The 15,597-nt window shown below is 51.2% G+C and overlaps 2 protein-coding genes across 2 annotated transcripts; one reads left to right on the top strand and one right to left on the bottom strand.

Moving 5' to 3' along the window:
• Nucleotides 1-994: 994 nt before the first annotated feature.
• Nucleotides 995-2,239, top strand: PPP1R35 (protein phosphatase 1 regulatory subunit 35). The gene is made up of 4 exons (XM_059414538.1): nucleotides 995-1,355; nucleotides 1,436-1,688; nucleotides 1,772-1,908; nucleotides 1,992-2,239. The coding sequence occupies exons 1-4, from the start codon at nucleotides 1,125-1,127 to the stop codon at nucleotides 2,163-2,165; spliced, it is 795 nt and encodes a 264-aa protein (XP_059270521.1). The 5' UTR covers nucleotides 995-1,124; the 3' UTR covers nucleotides 2,166-2,239.
• Nucleotides 2,240-3,201: 962 nt separating this feature from the next.
• Nucleotides 3,202-8,351, bottom strand: MEPCE (methylphosphate capping enzyme). Its single transcript, XM_059414537.1, has 4 exons — nucleotides 5,687-8,351; nucleotides 4,239-4,457; nucleotides 3,940-4,066; nucleotides 3,202-3,807 (listed from the first exon to the last, which is right to left on the bottom strand). Exons 1-4 carry the CDS (start codon nucleotides 7,367-7,369, stop codon nucleotides 3,755-3,757), a joined length of 2,082 nt encoding a protein of 693 aa, XP_059270520.1. The 5' UTR covers nucleotides 7,370-8,351; the 3' UTR covers nucleotides 3,202-3,754.
• Between the last annotated feature and the right edge of the window lie 7,246 nt (nucleotides 8,352-15,597).

Raw genomic sequence — 15,597 nt, 5'->3', positions numbered from 1 at the left:
GAGTGGTATACAGAACGTGCCTGTTGACTGACTATTAACCCCTTTTGGGGAGAGCCTCAAGAGGCATGCGCCCGAGTTAGCACATTTTGCACAAGAGGAAACAGGCGCACAGAACTGAGAGGACCTGCCCCAAGGAACCCAGGAAGCGGACAAGCAGTTCAGTCTCCTGCCCTGTCTAGGAGTCCAGAATAAATCCACCGAAACTTTCTTTTTAAAAACTGTACTCCATCTACAGATGCCTATTAAAAAAAAAGATTTTATTTATTTATTTGACAGAGATCACAAGTAGGCAGAGAGGCAGGCAGAGAGCTAGGAGGAAGCAGGCTCCCCACCCAGCAGGGAGCCCTATGCGGGGCTTGATCCCAGGACTCTGGGATCATGACCTGAGCTGAAGGCAGAGGCTTTAACCCGCTGAGCCACCCAAGCGCCCCCAGATACCCATTTTTATAAAGACGAATATTTTAGGGAGCCCTCCACGGGGACAAAGTCACAAAAGGCCCTAAGGCGCAATGAGGCAGTCCTCGCCTGGGCAACCACGAACGCCCAGAGTTCCTGGAAGGAGCCCGGGACTGGGCTCTGCGAGCCCCGCGCTCACTCATCCTGGGAAGCTCTACTGGTCCCACTTCGGTCCCAGTCCCGGAAGGCCGGGAGACGCTGCGGAGGCACTGACGAGGGAGGGCCAACGCGGGGCCCCTTGACCTAAAGCTGTCCTGTTTGGCGCCTCGACAGAAGGGACGGAGAGACACACTCTGGACTCGAGCAGGCAGAACTCAGGTAAACACCCCGCAGGATAAAGACGCCGCGTCCAGGTTTCAAAGGCGAAGTGGCCCTCGTGAGGACCCGTAGGGCCTCCACCCGTGGCGGTTCCGAAACTCTGGTTTAGGGGCGGGGCTGAGGTTTTGCGGGCGGAAGCTCGCGGGAGAAAGGGAGCCGAGCAACGGAAATGACGCTTAGTAGCGCCAATGGGATGGCGCGGGGGCTGGTCTTCCCGCCCCATTGGGTAGGGGCAAGCGGTTTCCGGTAGCGGCGTTCGGGAGGGGTGGCGGAGGTGGGCTGGTGGTGGCGATTTCGTGTCCCGTGACCCCCGGCCTCCCGAGACCTTGCATCCCGGCAGCCACACCAAGATGATGGGCTGTGGGGGGGCACAGCAGGAGCTGGTCGAAGGGGAGGAGGCCGTATCGGCTCCTGGGCCCCCCCCAGAACCCCGCGTCCCGGAGCCGAGAGCCCCAGTGCCCGAACCTGGCCTGGACTTGAGCCTGAGCTCGCGGTCCGAGACCCCCGAGCAGCCGAGCGGCTGCCCCGGCCGGCGGAAGGGGCGGGCGGACCGGCGGGGCGGGGCCCGCAAGGGGCGGCAGGTGAGCTGGGGGAAGGTCTGGCCGCCAGCCGGCAGACAAGCCCGCGCCCATCTCTTCACCGTCCCGCTCTCTGCTCCCAGGTCCGCTTTCGCTTGGCGCCGCTCTCCCCCGTGCGGTCCGACCCCACGCCGGCCGCCGCAGCACCTAGCGAGAAGCCCGCGGCACCGCAGGACCTGGGGGCGCCCGCGCAGCAGAGCAGCCTGGCATTGAGCCTCGAGTTGCAGGCCGCGCGGGCTGCAGCCGAGGGCCAGTTCGATGCGGCGAAGGCCGTGGAGGAACAGCTGAGAAAGTCGTTCCAGACCCGCTGCGGCCTGGAGGAGAGCGTGGCCGAGGGTGAGAGAGAGAGAGACGCCCGGTGGGGCGCGGGAAGTGGGGCTGAGAGGCGCCGCTCACCTCCGCTCCCCCTGCGGTCTCAGGGCTGAACGTGCCGCGCTCCAAGCGGCTCTTCCGAGACCTGGTGAGCCTGCAGGTGCCCGAGGAACAGGTTCTAAACGCTGCGCTGAGGGAGAAACTGGCGCTGCTGCCACCGCAGGCCCGAGCCCCGCCCCCAAAGGTGAGGGACCTGGGCTTGTTTCCGTGTGGTGCCCCTATCCCCTTCCCGAGTGTAACCTTGCTTTGGGCTCCACTTCCCAACAGGAGCCACCTGGGTCAGGGCCAGACATGACCATCCTTTGTGACCCAGAAACATTGTTTTATGAGTCTCCACACCTGACCCTGGATGGTCTGCCTCCTCTCCGTCTTCAACTCCGGCCCCGCCCTTCAGAGGATACCTTCCTCATGCACCGGACACTGAGGCGCTGGGAAGCGTAGACGTGGAGGCTCCCTGGATTGCTAGTTAATATTTTTGTGTTAAAACTATTTTTCAGAATAAAAAGGTTTTGCTAACAAATGGGACTCTTCTTGGGAGCCTTAAGATGGGGTCAGGCCTCAGGGTGGGAAGCTGTCCCGGAGTCCAGTTTTTGGCCTTTTCGGAACTTGGTAGTGATGGCAGGTTGAGCACACTGTCCCACCTCTTCTTCCCCGGACTTCTTAGAACCACGTTTGTTCCTTTGCAGTATTTTTTTTCTTTCTTTTTAAGGTAGTGAAAGCATGCCTGAGAGGGGTTGGGGGAGGAAAGTGGGGGGTAGGAGTGCATTGCAAGTGGGTTCCACACTCTGCTCAGCTGGGTCTGAATCTCAACCCACCGAGCCACTCAGGTGCCCCGCACTACTTAGTTCTGATCACTGGGACATGTGGGTGGGTCTCCTCTGTTGTATACTTCAGGGAGTCCTTCCCTAATTACCTGGCTCAAGGAGCCTGCAAGACAGCTAGCTATTTGCACCCAGTTATTGAAATTCCTTCCTTCCTTTTACCTCTAGGGGCTTTGCTTATTTCGTTTACACCAGATCCAAGAGGGCTCAGTATTTGGTGAATATTCACGGTTCCAGGAACACTTGAACTGCTTTAGAGTTTCATGTTAATTGCCTATTCATCCAGTTGCACAGCACAAAAAAGGTGGGTGGGTGGTCCCATCAGTAGTGACTTTCTCTAGGTCCACTTCAGTGCCACTGTTAATTCTTCTACAGTTAGCCTTCTGTCCAAAGCTCCCACCAAAAAATTGTCAGTGGTTTTTTGGGGGGAGGGGAGATGGACTCTTTGCTTCAAGTTTCACATAAAAATTCACTTTACACTTTTTCCTGATTAGAGCTCTCTTTGGTTGCGTGTAGATGTGACTAGCATTCAACACTCAGTCTTTCCAACCACCGAAAAATCTGTCTTCTTGAGACTCCCGTTTGGGCAGAGGAAGCACAGGTTCTAACAGGAGGCACCATCCCTTCCCCACTAGATAGAAAGTGCCAGACACAAGTATGGGGGCCGCTGCCCTAAACATCAAATTTATTGTGCTGTTCTTACATTCCAAACCCAACCCCGCCTCCCGGTGGGGGTCAGCAGAGGGAAGGATTTTCACAGTACCTGCATGCCTCCCTGCCAGACTTCCCCCTCTTAACCCTCAGTCCATCTATCTGTGGTCCGCTGAAATGCAGCTAGGGACAAGGGCTGAGGAGAAACGGAAATCTCCTTTGGAGAACAGGAGGAAGAGGCCAGAGAACTTGATACCCCCCCCACCTCCCATTCCCTTAGGAGAACAGAGGTCAGCAAACAGTCCATGCCATCCAGCCCGGTGAGCTGGGGGAGAGAGGATGTTGGTGACCCCAGCACAGCTGGGCTTGCTGCTTAGGGTGCCAGACGTGTAGGGAGGAGGCTGGGGCAGCAACACAGGAAAAGCTTTCTTTGCAGATCCATGAAAAGGAAACTCTTTTTTTGGAGCCAAAAAGGAAAGACCCTGGGATACTTTCCCTTTCCCCCAGATCCTTAAGAACAGTGGGCAGCTTCTTCACACTTTCTGTTCAGGGGGCCACTTAGTGGCTGGGGGAACGGGCCTTGTGGAACAGGTACACAGAGCGCTGGAAGCCTAAGGAGAGAGTGTGCCATCAGTAGGGCTGGCGGGACTTCCCCACTCCACAGCATCTGTACCCTCTCTGCCGGGACCCGCCACCTCACCGACCCTGGCCTCCCCCCCCTCCCCCAAGTCAGCCAGCCTTACCTCTGGAGGTGTTGTGGGGTGTAGCCACAAGCTCATAGCTGGAGAAGCCCACCTCTGGGGATGTCAGGTACGAACTGAACTGCTCCGGCCTCAGCTGGATTCGATAGTAGTTCTTATAGATTGTTTCCTGGGGAAGAAAGGCAGGGGACCGCTTCAGCTTGCTGGCTTCTCCCCTGGTGTAGAATGATACCCACCCAGGGGACCTCGTTCAGCAAGTACTTCTCTTTCTGCTTCCTCGAGGCCTTTCTTGCCCCAGCTAAAGGAAGGGTATCCCAATATCCACGCGAATCCCAACTCACCGTGAGCGTCTTTCTCTTGCCATAGGACGACCAAGGCTGGGGCTCTAAGACCAGGATGCCCCCCGGATGTAGATGCCGGTAGATGCGGCGGAACATGCGCTTCAGCCCCTCATCTCCCCAGTTCAGATGCACCCATTTGGTGAGGCTGAGGCAGAGCACCACGTCGTACTCGGGGGCTTGGGCCTCCACCAGCTCATCGCGATCCAGCACGTAGTTCCCCTAAGGGCAAGAATGGGGGGCAAGGTCAAGAGAGGCAATGAAAGAACCACTGCCCACCCCCGCCCACCCGCCATCAACCTGCTCTGCAGCCTGTAAGACAGAAAGTCCTAACAGCCTTGCCTCAGCCCTTGGCCACAACCTTCTCTGACACTTGTCAGACTAACTCCCAAACGGTGCCCTCTTGGGTCTCATTTTGTTTACACCCTCTTGCCCCTGCTTTCTGTTGCTAGTAAGCCAAACGAAAAGGAAGCGTGGAGAATTTTAAATTGAGCACACTACCCACGAGGTCTCCAAAACTGGGGTGAAACTTTAGAATAAGAACAGGGGTTCTCCGGAGACGCTGTCCCACCCCACAAACATGAAGCCGAGTGACTCAATGTTATGCAAAGGGACCTAACCCAGGTTTTGAAAGGGAACCAACCTGTGCTTCCTTCCCTGGAGTTGTGGCTGGCAGAGTTCCAGGCCCATTTCCTTTCTCAGGGAGAAGTAAAGAACCCCAGCCCTCAGGAAACCTTTTCTAGGTGATACACTCACAAAGTTCATTCTTGCAGGCTTAACCCAACCCGCCAGCACCAACCGTTCCGGCAGATGGCCGAACCAGAGTGTTCTGTGGAGAGCTCTGTGTAGTCAGGGGACAGACACTCCGTGAAGACAGTACCCTCCCCTCCTGCAGAGCACTCTGACTCTTCCCTATCCCACCATCTAGGGTCAACATGAGATGGTCTCCGGCTAGGTCACTTGAGGTCCTGATCACCAACACTCTTCAACCAACTCCGGATCTAGGTCCCTATCAAAATTAGTCAGCCACTACCCTATCCCTCCACCCACCCCAAGACATGCCACGTCTGACACCTGTCCCTTCATGCACCTTCATTCAGTGCGTTGGAGGGCAGTTTTCCATCTGGATCAAATCTAGCAAGCAGCAGCAGCCAGCAAGGGAAGGTGGACTGGTCTGGGTTACAGTCCAGGCCAGGAGCAGAGCAAAAGGAGTCAAACCCCATCTTGGGGCCAGTAGTCATGACAAAGGGGCCCAAGTGAGAGGCCCCACCTTTCCAGGTTATAGAAAAGGAGAACCTCAGCAGACATTCACAGACTCAGACCCTTAAGGATCCAGTTCTAGCAGAGTGCATGCATAAATCCCTCTGGGTCTTAACTTTCCTCTGTCTTGTTCCCATTTAATCTCATCTTCACACCTGGCCCCTATCCCAAGAGCCTTTGGACCCTCTTACCGTGACGAAGACAACATTGTTGGGGAAAACTGATGTGTCCGCTCCATCCAAGGGCACTTGGGGTGCAGCAATGGGACCCCGGCTGGCTGTCAGTGAGGCTGGGAAGCAGCTTCTCTTTCGGACGGTTACGGTCCCTTCCTCACTCTCTGCCCCGGGGTCCCCCTCAGAAGTCTGGGATGGCAGACGCAGCTCCTCAGACAGGTAGTGTCGGATGTTTTGGCGGGCCGAGTGGATGAGGCGGGAATCAATATCCAGGCCCACCATGCGGGATGGACCCCACTTACAGGCAATGCTCAGGGTCAGATGGCCCACATTGCAGCCCAGATCTAGGACGTCCCGACCCCGAAACCACTCAGGCTTCAACACTCGAAGGCGCCCGTCCTCACAGGAAGGATTGCGGTAACCATAGTACTTGCAATAATTCCCATACTGGAACTTGAGCTGCTGCTTTTTGAAGCCCGCTGCAGGTAGTGGGTGGAGGTGGTGATGGTGGTGGTGGTGGTGGTGGCGGCCTCCCCCACTCCCTCGGCCCTTTTCCTTGGGACCCTGGCCTCCACCCCTAGCCCCTGCCTCTGACTTGCTGGAAGTCCTGCGACGTTTGCGATGTCGTGAGGAGGAAGACGGGGGTGCAGAGGTAACTGAGGCAGCTGGAGGGGCTGAAAGGGAGCCTGTGGGACCCTGTAGGGCAGATGGAAGGGGAGACACGACCTCATCCCTGCAGTTGATGGCGGTGTTGAGTTCATACGGCTGGGGGGCATCCCGGTTCTGGCCCCTATGCCGCTGCTGCTGTGTGGTGCCCTCCCCATGGAGTGAGGGAGTGAGGGGGGCTGTGGGGAGCACAGAGTGGCTATCATTCCCTCCAGTTGCCTGCTGCTGCTGGTGGTGCTGTCCCCGGTGTCTATGCCGCTTCCGACCAGTCTTGAGTGGCGATGCCAGAACTACCTGAGCCTCATCAGTGCAAGTATTGAGACTGAGCGGGTCAGTAATATCTTTGGGGATGAGGATTTCCACTGGATCTCGCCCCTTGGCCGGAAGTGGAGATGACTTAGGGGTCTCCGCATTGAGTGCGCGGCTCACTTCCTCATCCAGGAGACTATTCAGGTTCAGTGGATCAAAGATATTACCCCCCAGGAGAAAGTTGGAGGGTAACACAGAATCACAGTCCGAATTAACCCGCCTGCGCCTCTTGAAGGCCGGATGTTTGAAGCCTCCACCACCCCCACCTACGTTACAACTATTTCTCCTCTTGCCCCCGCCTCCCCCAGGGGGCCGGTGGGGCTGATAGCCATTACGGGGTCGAGGAGGGGCAGGGGGGCCCAGTTCTGTTCCGCCCCCTCCCCGTCGCTCCTCCCCCACGTCAGGGAGAGCTGCTCGCCCGTGAGGATCCGACAAGCGGGCCTCCCCATGCGACTGTGCCTGGGGGCCGCCCCCTCGTTGCTGCTGCGACTGGCCTCCCCGAGTGGATGTAGCCCCAGGGTTCTCCTTGCCGGCCCCAGAAGCTGGGGCTCCCGCCGAGTGTGCGCGCGGGCCCGGCCCACGCTGCGTCCCGCCGCAGAGCTCCCCGGAGGCGGCCTCTCGGTGCGGTTGCACCGTGGGGCCGCCCCCTCCGCCCGACTCATCTTTGAGCGGCGGCGGCGGGGCCGGCACCAGAAACGGCTCCTTCTCCGCCGCCATCTCGATCATTTCCTCCCCTTATTCCGTCCCAGAAGAGGGCAACGGGGGGGGGGGGAACTGGGGGCTTAACCCCCCCTCCCTAGAGCCCGCTCCCTTCCCCCCTTCCCTGGGTGCGCGCGCAGCCCTGCTCTTCTCGCCTAGTCTCGCGCCCAAGCACCTCCCCCGAAGCGCGCCCCACTCGCCCGCGAGACCAAAACAAGATGCCCGCGAGAACCGAACAACTCGAGGTAGCAACCGCGCGTGCGCCGACCCCTTTCTCCTCTACCACTACCGCTTCGCCGCGAGCGCGCACTGCTAGAGCGCGTTCCTTTCGCCCCTGAATCACGCATGCGCACTCCGCCACCACCCTGGTTGCGCGCGCATGAGTACGAACCAACTTAACGGCTCCGGGAGTTTAAATATAGCCCACCTCAGCCCCCCCAAAAGCCCACCACCCCAAACTGACACCCTACTTCCCTTCGCAGCTATGTCCGTCCCTACTGATATCCTTTGTCTCTGCCGCGCGATCCCACCCACCGTAGGCGGGGGACGGGGAGCTGGTGTGAAAAGGTCTCCTTGACACCCGACCCTTGTTCCTGAGGAATGAGTCTCAGCGGTCTCCGCCCGGCTCTAAACCCAGCAACCTCCCTACCCCGCCTCCTTCCTCCCCCTAGCGGGCAGCGCCTGCGCACACCCTTTTGGGCTTGCGCGGGTAGATGCAGCACGTGCTGGAGATGATGCCCCGCCCTCCACCTTAGGGGCGGGGACTGTTACGTCTCTTCCTCAGATTTGGTACACGCAACGTGCGTCAGCACGATCTGGAGGGGGCGTGGCCAAAGGATGGGGGGTGGGCCTCATGAATTATTCATAATTCGATCGACCCCCCCCCCCTCCTTAGAAAGGCTTCCGAGGGAACGGAGGGGTGAATCTAAAAGTAGAGGAAGGGAAAGAGAGGAGCGTACAGATAGTTTTCCTACGAACTGTTCTCAGTAAAATACCATAAGTCATTGTAACTCACCCCCCTGGGAAATATTCTCTGCTGAACTGAAAAAAAAAAAGGCACTAAAACAGCCGATGTTGTCCAACTTCCTCTTCCCCCGAAATGGCCGAGTCGTTTTCTTGCTCCTCCGCGTTACCCCAATCGCGATCACCTGGGGACACCACGCCCTCCTCTCCGCATCCACACCCACAGCCCTGGCACCAGCACCTCCTCCCACCGCCCGACGCCTGCGCGCGAGCCCCGAGCCCGCCGACTGCGACCAGACGCCCACCACGGCCACCAGTAGCGCTACATTCACTACCACCACCGCCACCTCGCACGCAGGCCCTCCCAAACACACGCTCCCTTCACGCAGCCTTATATAAAAAGGAGTGTGGGCGGGGAAGAGGGTTCGGCCTGCTTTGGGCCCCCTGCTTCGGCCAATGGGGAAGAAGCTATTCGGCGCCCTTTCCACAGGGTGCTAAGGTGCCGCGTTCTCCCTGCCAACAGTGCCTGGGGAGTGGGTCCTGTGGCAGAAAAGAAGGCGGGAGAAGCGAGAGTGGGGTTGCGGATCGTCTCCACTAAAATATCAAGATAGGGCGCGAAGGATCTAAAAGGAAGAACAGGAATCAGGGAACGAAAAGAGGAAGGAAAAGGCCGTCTGGGGTAGAGAGAAAAGTTAGTAAAAGAAAGAAGCGCTTCATGAGCGATCAGGCGCTGCTTCTGCCGCCTAAAAAAGTGAGGCCACTGAGGATTATGGGATTTGTAGTTTTACGGGGCATTCGGTTGGAAGATGGCGGAAGTAGCAGCTGCGCAAACGCAGAAGCAGCTTTAACTGCGCATGAGCCCCAGTCCTGGAAGCCTGCCGCCGGGGTGGCAACGCCGCTAGTGCGTGTCTTCACGCCTTTCCTTGGTGGTGGGGATACTGGGTCGGGGTTGGTGGGTTTTGCAGAATTGCTGCAGTGGCTCATTCTGCTCCTTGCCTTTAGGTCCTCCTTGTTCCAGAAGGTAGCTGGCTCTTCTCCGGCGCTGCCAGTCCTCGCGCCAGTCGCCTGAGGAGTTTTCTCTTCAGGACGACAACGAGCTCTTACCCCTCGTTAGAATCCCTACCGCAAACCTGCCCTCAGCAAACAGACAAAAGTGACCCAATATTGTGGCGGGCGACGACGGGCTGAGCGGGAATGAGGATGCTGTTGGCTCCCCACAGGGTGTGGGGGTGCGGGCGGGCAGCTGAGGGGAAATGATCTCGTGGCGGGGGTTCTTGAGGTGGAAGAGGGGCCAGCAAGCCACTGTTCTAGCCACTGAGGGGAGTGAAGGACTTTGGACTCTGTGGCACCTTCGCTCGTTATTGCCGTCCTAGGAGCGAGTTGGTGAGAGAAAAGAGCGAGGAAAATGCGGATCCTCAGAAATTTTTCCCTCTGGGTTCAAAGGCGGAATTAGGGCTTTTACTGTTCCAGACCTCGACCCCTTGTTGTGAGGGGAGATGGGACAGGGATCTGGCGGGGTTCGTGGCAATGTGCTCTTTTAAGTGAAAACAACCCAGAAAAGCGACTGAGAGGTCGGGAACGGGCACCTTGTGAAAGTGTTGCAGCCGGCAGGTAGCGAGAGTCCGCGTGAAATCAGCGCTCACGAAGGAAAACCAGGATTTTGGTGCTGAGTGGCCGAATCTTTGCCCTCTGAACGAATAAGCTTCAGTGCATCATTAATTTATCTTATTTATTTATTTTTAGGGAGAGGGAACTTTTTAAAAAGATTATTTATTTATTTATTTGACAGAGATGAGGAGTAGGCAGAGAGTGAGAGAGAGAGAGAGAGGGAGGAGGAAGCAGGCTCCCCGCTGAGCAGAGAGCCCGATGTGGGGCTCGATCCCAGGACCTGGGATCATGACCTGAGCTGAAGGCAGAGGCTTTAACGTACTGAGCCACCCAGGCGCCCCTCATCCTTAATTTATTGAGAAGATTCTGTACAGGGTTGAGTTCAGGTAGTTACCACAGTAGGTGTCTTGTTAGGTATGGGCAGTAAAGGTAGCCGGAATCTTGTTTTTATCTTCTTTCTTGAGAAATTATGCTTGCTGAGGGGAGAGGTGGGGAGGAGGAAAGAGTTAACTCCACTATGGTTGTTAATGGGAACATGAAAATAAGCAGGAGTCCAAATGCCATTAAACATTGATGCCAAACGACAATCAGACTCTAGCTTAAAGGAGATTTTAAAGTTTTCCAGGCTCAGTGGAGCCTGTGCAGACTGTGCGTCTAAGGACAATTCTGCAGGGTTTACATGTATTCTCTTAGACCAAAGATTCCAGGAATGATAGAAAGAGGGAATAATTGATAGGAGAGAGGAATTTGTGAGTACTTTCTAAATGGGGGGAAGAGGGTTAAGGGTTTCTGAAAAATACTAACATGACTGAATTGTTACTTAGCTAGATCAGTTCTGAAGCTTATTGGTCTCAGAACCTTCCTATATTTTAGAAGTTATGAAGGATTCCAAAGATTGGTTTATAGCTACATGTATGTCTTTTACATCTATTGGTATAAATATATTAGAACTTGAACTGAGAACATTTAAATTATTTAACTTTAAAATAACTATGTTATAATTAATAATCATGTGTTTACATAAATTACATTTTATAAAAAGATTTTATTTATTTGTTTGACACAGAGATCACAAGTGGGCAGAGAGGCAGGCAGAGAGAGAGGGGAAGCAGGCTCCCCCATGAGTAGGGAGCCTGATGCGGGGCTTGACTCCAGGACCCTGGGATCATGACCTGAGCTGAAGGCAGAGGCTTTAACCCACTAAGCCACCCAGGCGCCCCATAAATGACACTTTTATGAAAAACATATTTTCCCGAATGAAATTTAGTGTGAAGAAGGGTGGTGGTTTACATTTTTGCAAGTCTCTTTCATGTCTGGCTTAGTAGTAGACAGCTAGGTTTTTATTTGTTTCTGAATTCAATCTGTTATGATATCTTGTTTTGGTTGAAGTGTATGAGAAAATCCATCCTAACATGGATTAGTAGTTGGAAAGGGGAGGGGACCCCCAGGGGTCTTTGGATCACACTTTGAGAACTGCTGAAGGAGATGATTTCATCTTAAAATCACCATCATGATGTTTAGTGTTTTTGTTTTTGTTTTTTTTTTTTAAGATTTTATTTATTTGACACAGAGAGAGAAACCACAAGTAGGCAGAGAGGCAGGCAGAGAGAGAGAGTGGAGGAAGCAGGCTCCCTGCGGAGCAGAGAGCCCAACATGGGGCTCGATCCCAGGATCCTGGGATCATGACCTGAGCCGAAGGCAGAGGCTTTAACCCACTGAGCCACCCAGGCGCCCCATGTTTAGTGTTTTTTAAAAAAAGATTTTATTTATGTATTTGACACACACACAGATCACAAGTAGGCAGACAGGCAGGCAGAGAGGGGTGGGGAAAGCCGGCTCCCCGCCAAGCAGAGAGCCTGAGGTGGGGCTCCATCCTAGGAGCCTGAGATCATGACCCGAGCCAAAGGCAGAGGCTCAACCCACTGAGCCACCCAGGCACCCCATGATGTTTAGTGTTTTAAGTGAAAGAAAACTTACTATTTTTGGGAACACTTCATTCACCATCTTTTGGTTCCCTTCATTTTTTATTTCCAAGTTCTATTCCACATTTTCACCCTTCTTATGTTGAGTGGATAGGATCTGATTAGTGGAATTTTATTTTACTTCCATACTTAAAGCTCTATTGGATCCCTGTCCCCCAATCTGAGGTGAAAACAGAAACGAAACAAAACCCAAAAAGCCTTCAGATGTTATTCCTGGCTCCAGAGCCCCTGGTCATTTAGTAGCTGGTCAGATGAAAGTTGGTGGTATTTTGTGTATTTTTTAACTATCTGTTTTTTTAAAAAAAATTTTCTCTCTCTGCACTACATTTTAATATTTCTTATTGTGGAAGAAGAAAATTCATCTGAAACAGAGGAACAGAGACTTGAGTTGTCTGAGAGGGACTTCTTGGCTTTCCCCTCTCTGTTGATCAGGTTAGATATTTTCTTTAAAAGTAATGTTTTTTCATCAACCACACTCTAGATTAAGGGGAATTAACAACCCCAGGGCAGCAGCTCTTTCTGCCCATGGGTTCTGTCCCTGTGCTTTAATAAACCACCATTCTGCACCAAAAAAAAAAAAGATTATGGAGAATTATTATATAATACTGCTTTTAAATTTACTGTATCTTATTAACAGTGATCCATGATTTTAGACAGTTGGTTGGGGCGCCAGTAACACACTTTGGCCTAGAGAGGGCAGTATAGGTTTAGGTAATGATTTGAACCTAAGTGCTGGAAAATTTTGCATTTTTAGGTGGATCAAAACACTCTATTTAAAGAATTTGGAATTTAAAAAATTACTTTTGATGTGGTAACATTGGCATATAATAAAATGCTAGAAATATGCAAGGGGTACAGTAAAAATCTCTCTTCTACCCCCAGCCACTGAGTTCTGTTTCATAGAGACATTTTTGTCAGCTGCTTGTGTATTCTTCCAGAGACAGTTTATGGATATACAAGCATATTATGTAAATGCACATTTTAAAAAACCAAATGTTGTCATCTCAAATACACTAATTTTCATTTTGCTTTCCCCATTTAGTATATAGCTCACCTTGTAATTTATATTACCTTCATAGGGACTTTTCATGATCTTTTTTGGAATTCTGGAATCTGGGAGAAGTGTTTGTCATTTGTGGTCAAATTAATATTCATTTTACAGCCTATCAGTTTCTAGCTTCTATGTAGAATTATCAAGAAAGAAGACCAATTTTCTGTAGTACTTCTCCCCCGATTTCCTGCTTGCCTTTTTTTCTTAGAGTAAATAGACTTAGGGGCTGGTGGTGATGAGTTAAGATGGAAATAGTGAGGAAATGTGCTCCTTGATACAAAAGAAAAGTAGTTGCTACAGAACTGCACACCTGAATTATTCACATTTACGAAGTAAGACAAGGAACAAAAAAATAACCAAAGATAATTTGAAAATACACTTAGCCATTTTGTACACATACTAAGTCAGGCCCCTAATATCTTTTTTTTTTTAAGTTTTTACTTATTTATTTGATAGAGAGATCACAGGTAGGCAGAGAGGCAGACAGAGAGAGAGGGGGAAGCAGGCTCCCCGCTGGGCAAAGAGCCTGATGTGGGGCTCTATCCCAGGACCCAGGGACCATGACCAGAGCCTAAGTCAGAGGCTTAACCCATTGAGCCACCCAGGTGCCCCTACCCAATATCTTTTGAATTTATCTTGGGATCTAGGGGGAGGAACTCCATACCCTGATCAACTGATTGTTCACTATAATTTAGTCATTTGATGGTCTTAAAACAGTCAAATCCTTTAAAGGGTTGTGTATATATCTTTTATAGAAGATCCATTTAATGCTGCTTTTGGGTCTCTTTATATTGGGAGATGACATAGTTGGAAGATTGAGTTTTAGGTCCAGGGCCTTCAAGTTACTTAAAACCAACAGTGAGAAATGAGATCATTGAGCAGAATAGATGTGTTATTAGTAGAATTTAGAGGAAAAGGCCTGGGTTCATCTTGGCTCTACCATGTATTAACACTGAGGCTTTGGGCAAATCACTTAATTGCATTTTTCTTATTTCTTCCATCTGTAAAAAAGGGGAGCTGGCACTTTGTGACCTCTGTAAACCCTCCCAGAGCTACAAATAAAAATAAGAATGGCTTACATGTGTTAAGCCTAAAGAAAACTGGGTGGAAGGGTTATAAGAAGTTTAGGCTGATAAAACTAAGGACATTTTTCTTTTTTTTTTTTTTTTCTTCTAATTGCTGTGTAGAAATAGTCTCAATAGTGTCGCCCTCGGCCCGCAAGGACGACAATGCACCAGAAAGTTCATTGTTTACTTGCCGCATACTTTGCTAGCTGTGAGCCAAGCACCTTCTTGTAATGGTGGGGACTTTCCCGGCCGGAGGCAGTCCCCAACACAATAGTGAAAAGCAAATTGGAAAATAATGTACAAATTACTGCAATGTTACAAGATGAGTCTTGGCACTCTGCTAGACAGCAAATGGCTTACGGCTGTGTGCAGATACTGATCTCTTTAGCCTTTGATATGGCTGGAGGTCCCCCTACTCCCAACCCTCAGTTGTCTATGGCTGTGAAAAGCCTGATCCTTTTACTCCAGAATATCAGAGATACAATTTTCGGGGTATTTCAGTGTGTATTTTTAATAGATGCTTTCTATGTGTGCTGTGATATTAAAATGGGTTTGAAGCACTGAATTAGACTGTTGGGATATAGCATGCTGTAGATAATAGTGCAAACTTTAACATCAGGTGGGTTCAAATCAATTATCACCTATCGATTACCTATTATGTCTAAATCCCCCTAAGCCTCAATTTCTCAAGGGTAAAAAAGTACAGATTTCATAAATTTAAATTTATAAAGTTTATATATGTCATCTCATTTAAGTAAGATTAAATCTTATTTATTAAATAAGATTAAATATTATTTAATTAAATAAATTAAATAAGACTAAATCTTATTTAAATAAGATGACATATGTTAAGGGTAAAGAATATAGCTGGTGCTCAGTAAGTGTCATCTATTATTATTAGTCACAATTTTGGTAGTGATAACGAAGCATACTGATGTAGTATAGAACACCTGAGAAGATGGCTGTAGGATATAGATTGAAGGTGTTAGATTCCTATTACTAGCTTCCCTGGGGACCTCTGCTGGTTGCCAAATATTTTTGAGCCATGAATCGAGAGAGATTGCTAGAATTCAGCACGATGGAAAATTTATTGGACTAGGAGATCGAAGTAAAGGGCATATAAAGAGTATAGTGATGTTAAAAAGGGGGGGTTTCCTATGGATAGGGACCTCTGAATTAGGTCAGAGAATTGCCAGATTATTTGTGTGTTAAGTATTTAGGAGAACCTTGTGAGATGAGTTTATGCTAATGAAGAAAACTCTAGCTAATTTTTTTTTCCTTGGTGTCTAGTGTAACTTCCTTGTTCCTGCTTCTCCTGCCAGTACAAGTCTTTCATTTCGTACAGCTTCTTTGAGCTACTTTGTATCTTTTAGATCAGATGCTGCCTAATTCATGAAGTTATATAAAGCCAATAAGATCTTCAAAATTTCCTCAGTAAATTTTTTTAAAGATTTTATTTATTTATTTGACAGAGAGAGAGAGAGAGAGAGATCTATCACAAGTAGGCAGAGAGGCAGGCAGAGAGGGAGGGGGAAGCAGGCTCACTGCTGAGCAGAGAGCCCGATGCGGGGCTCGATCCCAGGA

This window comes from Mustela nigripes, chromosome 11, assembly GCF_022355385.1.
Source record: "Mustela nigripes isolate SB6536 chromosome 11, MUSNIG.SB6536, whole genome shotgun sequence".
NCBI classification, from domain to species: Eukaryota; Metazoa; Chordata; class Mammalia; order Carnivora; family Mustelidae; genus Mustela; species Mustela nigripes.
This window is presented reverse-complemented; position numbering and strand designations above follow the sequence as displayed.

Bases quoted from the DNA above. Each gene is read 5' to 3' on its own strand.
- PPP1R35 (XM_059414538.1), top strand. From the start codon at position 1,125: ATGATGGGCTGTGGGGGGGCACAGCAGGAGCTGGTCGAAGGGGAGGAG. The intron at 1,356-1,435 runs GTGAGCTGGGGG...CTCTGCTCCCAG, and splicing joins GGGCCCGCAAGGGGCGGCAG to GTCCGCTTTCGCTTGGCGCC. The intron at 1,689-1,771 runs GTGAGAGAGAGA...CTGCGGTCTCAG, and splicing joins GGAGGAGAGCGTGGCCGAGG to GGCTGAACGTGCCGCGCTCC.
- MEPCE (XM_059414537.1), bottom strand. From the start codon at position 7,369: ATGATCGAGATGGCGGCGGAGAAGGAGCCGTTTCTGGTGCCGGCCCCG. The intron at 4,458-5,686 runs GTAAGAGGGTCC...TCTTGCCCTTAG, and splicing joins ACAATGTTGTCTTCGTCACG to GGGAACTACGTGCTGGATCG. The intron at 4,067-4,238 runs GTGAGTTGGGAT...TTTCTTCCCCAG, and splicing joins GCAAGAGAAAGACGCTCACG to GAAACAATCTATAAGAACTA.